The following is a 6,477-nucleotide window of genomic DNA, read 5'->3' as shown; positions in this document are numbered from 1 at the left end:
TGTCAAGGGACGACTCCACCTCGGCTGCTGCCAACGCTGGTGGAACGGACGCATCATCCGGGCTCTGGGCGGCAGACAACAGAAGATCTCCGCCGGGTGAGTGGGATTTCTTGCGTTTTGTTGAGTCAGGTATGGTGGTTAGTTTGTGAGGCCCATGGTCGATACGAGGAGAATGTTAGCCGCTAAAGATAGCGAATCTAATCCTGAGAATGAAATGAGGTCGAATCCTCGCCAGGAGCAGCAATCGCTAGAGGGCGGTGTAGAAACGGGGATGGATCAGAACGAGGGAACGAATATGGAGGATGATTTCAGTGTGGAGAGCAGGTTACAGGCCGACGACCAGAGACAGACATTGTTGCTAGGCGCTAGAGGAACAGATACAGAAAAAATGGCTATTCGCCGTATGGAGTTAAAAATGGAAATGGAACTACGAATGCGTGAAATTGAATCCAGGGAGCGACTGGCACTTAAGCAGATGGAGCTTGGGCTGTCGAATGGTCGAATGTCACCGCTTGGGTCGGGACAGAGGGATGAACGGTGTATAGGCTCAGATTCAATATCACAATGTGCGAAAGTCCTTAAGGGCTACAGAATGTCATGCGATGCAGATGTACCATTGTGGTTTGAGGAGGTGGAGAAGCTTTTCACTACTTTCAATGTTCCAGACAGTAGCCGAGTGCACTTAATTTTGCCGGCACTGACAGAGCGAGTCAGATACTTACTTCGTAACCTCGACCGAGCCGAATGCACTGATTACGAGGCTGTAAAAACAGCGGTCCTAGAAGAATTAAAGCTCACTCCGACTGAGTACCTTGAGAGATTTGAAAAAGCAGCGAAAAGGAAGGAGGAAACGTGGGCTCAGTTTGCGTCTCGCGTGAAAACGTATTTAATGTACTACATCCAGGCTAGAGAGGTAGACTCAAAAGAGGCTTTGACCGATCTCATGGTGTCCGATCGCATTAAGGCAAGCCTCAGCCCGGAGGGCATTGAATATGTGCGCCTTCGAGAAGGAGAAAGTTGGCTGAAGCCTAAAGAAATATCAAAAGCCCTACAGACCTTCGAGCAAGCAAAAGGTAAAGGGCGGGCTGCGAGACAGATTACAGTGCCAGTACTGCAAATGGGCCAAAAGCAGGGTAATGTTGAAAAACCCGCAGTAAAGTGCCACCAGTGCCACGGACTGGGCCATGTTGCTAGGAATTGCCCCCGTGTAACAGCAAATGAGCCGCGCCAGCAACAAGCATATGGGCACAGGCGGAGGGTGCAAAAGGTCGCTCTGGTAGATGAGACAGAAGTAAAGGACGCAGCGGTAAACCAAAGCGCGGTTTTAACTGCTAAAGTAGGAGTGCCTATGCAAAATTCAAGGGCAGCCGCATCGAGGCTACAGTTCGTAGAGCTTGTATGCGGAGACGTCTGCACCGAGGCATTGCTTGATACGGGTAGTGAAATGACGGTAATAAGAGAGAGCATACTACCGCAGGCGCTGACGGAACCATCGGGAACAGTGAAGCTAGTGTCGGCTTTCGGCAGATCTATTCAGGCGAAATTGGCGACGGTCCCTCTAAGTGTATCTCATACAGGAACAATCACAGATGATCATAAGATAGGCATAGCATGTGCCCTCAGCAATGAGCTTACTGAGGGGGTGGACTGTTTGCTGCAATCAGAAGACTGGCAGCTGCTTAAGAAGCACAGCGATAGAGCGTTCACGACAAGTACTAGTGCTGCAGTCAGTATGGCGGCAAATCAAGAACCTACAAAAGCGGCGAATCAAAATTGTGAGGCACTGGTAAGCGAAGTTGACAGGGCACCAAATGAAGACGTTTCACGCGAGGCACTCGTATGCGAAGTTGTAGGGCATCAAATGACGACGTTCCACGCGAGGAAGCAGAGCCACCTGGGAGGGAAGATGCAGCTTCACTGGCTAGCCAGTGAGAAATGTTTCGAGCAGCGCAGATCGCTGACGAGAGCTTGAGGAAGGCAAGAGAAAATTCTAAGCACGGAAAGGCAGGTATGTTTGTTACTGAGGGATTGCTACACCATTGGGATCCAATAACGGGTACTGAAATGCGACAACTGGTGCTTCCCCAAGAGAGACAAAAGGAAGTTCTGACCTTGGCGCACGAATCGCCGTGGGGTGGACACCTGGGACCAAGGAAGACCAAGGTACGCATAAAGTACAACTTCTATTGGCCCGGTATGGAAAAGGAGATTTCAGAGTACTGCCAGTCTTGCAATGGGTGTCAAATTCGCCCAGGCCGGCGTCACGCTGACAATATATCCATCACCCCGTTAACTAGGCCTGAACTACTCAAGAAAGAAGTAAGCTGCCAAGTGGAGGAGTTGCTTAAGTTAGGATTAATTTATCCTGTAGAAAGTGAATTTGCACACCCAGTTGTGTGCGTGGGAAAGAAAGATGGGTCAATGCGAATGCATATTGACCACCCAAATTTGAATGCAGGAACTCGTTCAGACGCGTTTCCGATGACTAACTCACAGGAGCTAATTTTTCGGGTCGGCCGCGCGCAGTTTATCACGCTAGTGGATATAAGGCGTGGCTACTGGCAGGTACCGATGGACCCGCTCAGCCAAGCGCTTACTGCATTTGTGACGCATGAGAGGCCAGACCATGTGCAGCACGCATTAGAAGAGAAGCTCGATTATTGGCTCTTCGGCGCCGTGGTCAATGTCGTCTCTGGACACAACCCCCTGTCATACTTGACGACGTGCACTCCACACGGGGCAAAATTGGCTAGATGGGCGCTGCCACTTCAGCGTTATAACCTAACAGTGAAACATAGGAAATGCACCAAGAATAGAAACACAGATGCGCTATCCAGGCTCCCCAACTTGACATGGGAGTCAGGTACCACCATGCCAGCCTCGAGAAGGCGTGAATGTTCCCACTCAACCGACGCTCGATGAGCAGGGTGCCGTGTGTTGAAGTCGGGCACTTACGAAGAGACTTCTGCCTGGCGTCTGCACAGAACGGTGCCCGTGAGTGTTGTGCGCAGACTTGTGAACAGTGATGAACAATGTGGCTTTGTGTGTGCTTCAAATGTGGACTCTGCGCAGTGCATGATGTGGCTGCCCGTTCAGCGAACTGTACAGCAGCATGCACCAATGTTGTGCCTTGTAGTTTTTTTTTATTGATTATTTATTTGCTTTGGTTCTCGAAGATTTGAGTACCCAGGAGAAACTCTGCCCCGGGAGGGCTGACATTTGTAATGTGAAAGTGTTGCGGCCTCTTTGTTAGGAAGCATAAACGAGCTGATAGCAAGCTCGGTTTACACTCTTAGAGGGGGCGTGTAAGGCCGCCCCTCTTTTCCAGCTGCATACCTTTGCAGAAAGCAGGACGCCGGCACACGCGGAAACCGCTCCCCAGTATAGGCGAGAGCCCCCGAGTACATACCGGGAACGAAAATTGTCGCTTGACGCATGGAACCCCCTCCCCCCCCCCCCCCCCCAACCCCCTTACGACGTGGGCTATCGCCGGGAAGGCACCCACAGCTTGCCGCCGTGCCTCGTGAACAAAAGCGCATTCCCAGAAGGGCCATGACGGACACCTGTCATGGCGGACAGGCAGTACTCGCCAAGAATGTGGGAAGACAGGCGCTAGTGAACAAAAGCGCATTCCCAGGATGGCCGTGACGGACACCTGTCATGGCGGACAGGCAAGACTCGCCAAGAATGTGGGAAGACAGGGGCGGCCCTTAATCTGGTTTCCCGGTGCGACAGACGAACCCCTTCATGCTTATTAGCTGTGTCCCGCCGTCGGTAGCGCGGCAGCATCGTGGGCCCTTTCGCCCCCTCCTCTGTTGCTGATGAGCGACGCGGACCGATGGTGGGTGGCGGTATGCATGCCTGAGGCAAGGATTAGCTCCGAAGGGAGAGCCTGTGGATACTCTCACTTGAGAGAGAGTGGTGGCGTTTTTGTTGTTTATTTAGTTTGTATTGTTAACAAGGCTCTGGGTTCGAGGCTAAGCCCAACCCAAGGGGTTGTCCCCATCTCGCATGTTATTTGTGATTGGAGAATTGATGCTTTGGGCGGGCCACTGAAAATGACCGCCCTTAGTCCTTTGTTAATCAAGTGCTTAAAAGCGCATGTAAACGGATGCAGAGGAGTCCAGTCTGAGCTGGGGCTCCATGCTTAGCATATAATGTGATGCTACTTAGGCTCTAACCTGCCCGGTCGATGAGTAAAGTAGCGCAAAGTTTGTTCTTTTGTAAATTCAGTTCTGCTTTTTCCAGTTTAACTCTCTGTATATGTATGTTGTAAATATATGCCCTGCTGTCATCATCTACAAGCTCGCCCCCTGTTCATCTTCCATGCCGAACGACACTAGAGGAAGGGTTTGTGAACCATCCTCGAAGAAACGAACGACCTTTTGAAATTCTACTGGGTGCTTGCAGCCAGATTTCCTGAGCGGTGTATAAAAAACACCGGCAGATATATACTGCAATCAAAATGCGGCCGGCTTCCAAAAACGCGATATGGAGGAATTTTCGTGAACGAATTCTACAAATTGTAGAAATCCAACTGCATCCAATATTGGATGCAGTTGGATTTCGATATGGACTCATGCTGTCAACAGAGACAACCATTGCCGAATCAACTATAGTGTATTAGATCATAGAGTCAACAACTGCCGCTGGCGTCCTCCATGGCCGCTGGCTTCGCCCGCAGTACGCGCGTACACAGTGTTTGCGATCTGTGATTGGGCTGATTGTGCGACCGCAGTATTTGCGCATACTCTTTTGATGCATTGCTTGCCAACCCGTGAGTGTTTTCTGTAAACACCGCTGCTCAATGCATTTGTGTTATATCGCCATCTCTTCGTAATTTACGCCAAGGTCTGCACACACTTTCGCGGCGCGGTGAGTGCTGTGCGCCTAAAGTTATTGCGCGAAGGAGATGCAACTAAGACCGGGGCGCCGGAAGAGGGGGGGGGGGATGTCAACACCATCTAAAGAACTTGCTCAGCCCCTCCCCCACCTGAATTCCTGCCTTGATTACATTTTTTTGCTGTAACCTAACTTACGACCTCCGCGTTCCCAAGACTTCCCAGTAGAAAACTAAACGTTGAAGACACCCCCAAGTCTCTGGAACAGGCATGAATTAGGGTGCTAGCCCGCACTTTGGTTTTCATAGAACGGCAATTTTAACAATAAAAACACTCTGGCGCAGGTACCAATTCGGAGTAGCTGCAGAAGCAGGGAGCTGGCTTCGCTTTTCCTTTGTTAAAAAATGGCGGAATCCATTAACGTATGCGAAGGGAAGTTTTCCGGGAGTCCCCATCACCGTCGTCTTTGTGAGTCGGATGTGTCATCGCTCAGCGTGGCGCACGAAAAGGGGGAAGACCGATCTTTGTGGTCGCGAAGTGGCTGGTGGGCTGTTCATTGTTCGGGCTAGGCGTACCGAGGGGTGAAGGGAAGAAGTTGGCGCGACGGTGCGGGGTCAGTCTAATTTGTTGAGCACAAAATTCTAAGAAGGGTTAGTATGAGTCCACTCCGGCCGCCACGGAAACAAAGCCCGTTTCCTTGCATTTCCTGCCTAACCTCTACTGCGGTGCTACAGGAGGTTGACAGCGATCCCCCCTCTCTCGAGGCCATCTTGAAGTCTAACGGCGATATTCCAGAAGTTACTCAGAAGGGGGAACCCGACTGCACAAAGAATGCGAGAGTGTCGTTTCGGAACGAGAACTTTTGCTTGGAAAGCATGCCTTGCGGAAAGCTGACTTACAGATTCTTCCAGATGGTCCATTAGTGCGCAGTAGTTTGTCGCATCGAGGGGACGTCGTGGAAAAGCACGTTCAGCGAACTCCTCTCCTGTTCAAAAATTCAGTCGTCAAAATTGGCGGACGAGGAGGCTTTGCGCATGCGCAGGACGTTACTGGGAAAAGTGGTCCATTCCAGTGGCTATATATAAAGAAGCGCTTCGGAAGGGCCTGTGGAGTCGACCTTTAGGGAGCTTGGCGGAAGCTTGTACCGCGATCAAGGAAGGCCGGCGCCGTTTTTCAACCTCCGTGGACAGCTCCAGCCTTTTTTGGGGCTTATTCCGGCGTGTACTGCTCTATCTGCGCTTACATTATTATTTTAGTTGAGTATGCCTCCTTAATTTTGCTCCTTTTGAAATAGAAAATTCGTTAGAGATACAGGTTAAATACAAGCACAGATAGTGCAGCAGGTCATCATTAACAACAGCGGTGAACTAGTATGGAACCGAGAACCCATGGTGCGTGTTTTATTTATTGCCATGCCTCCGTCTTATTTTCCGCCAAATATATTCTTTGTCAAAATAGAATTCATATTTCAGCAATGTTCTTTTGCAGTGCGTGCAAATAACATAAGGTGTGTTTATACGCAACTGGAAATATTGAGTTCAGATATACCGTTTAAAAGCCCTTGACAGTCCACATGAAATGGTGCGTGTTTGAGCCGTGTGGTGGGGTAATTGAAGCAATCTGAGCGATGTGAGGA

At 50.3% G+C, this 6,477-nt stretch overlaps 1 protein-coding gene across 1 annotated transcript; it reads left to right on the top strand.

The window, feature by feature from the left end:
* Positions 1 to 415: 415 nt before the first annotated feature.
* On the top strand, positions 416 to 1,972 carry LOC144098050 (uncharacterized). The gene has a single exon (XM_077630611.1). The coding sequence runs from the start codon at positions 416 to 418 to the stop codon at positions 1,970 to 1,972; it is 1,557 nt and encodes a 518-aa protein (XP_077486737.1).
* The last annotated feature ends 4,505 nt before the right edge of the window (positions 1,973 to 6,477 follow it).

The sequence above is a fragment of the Amblyomma americanum genome, chromosome 7 (genome assembly GCF_052857255.1).
Source record: "Amblyomma americanum isolate KBUSLIRL-KWMA chromosome 7, ASM5285725v1, whole genome shotgun sequence".
Lineage (NCBI taxonomy): Eukaryota > Metazoa > Arthropoda > Arachnida > Ixodida > Ixodidae > Amblyomma > Amblyomma americanum.
This window is presented reverse-complemented; position numbering and strand designations above follow the sequence as displayed.

Bases quoted from the DNA above. Each gene is read 5' to 3' on its own strand.
- LOC144098050 (XM_077630611.1), top strand. From the start codon at position 416: ATGGAAATGGAACTACGAATGCGTGAAATTGAATCCAGGGAGCGACTG.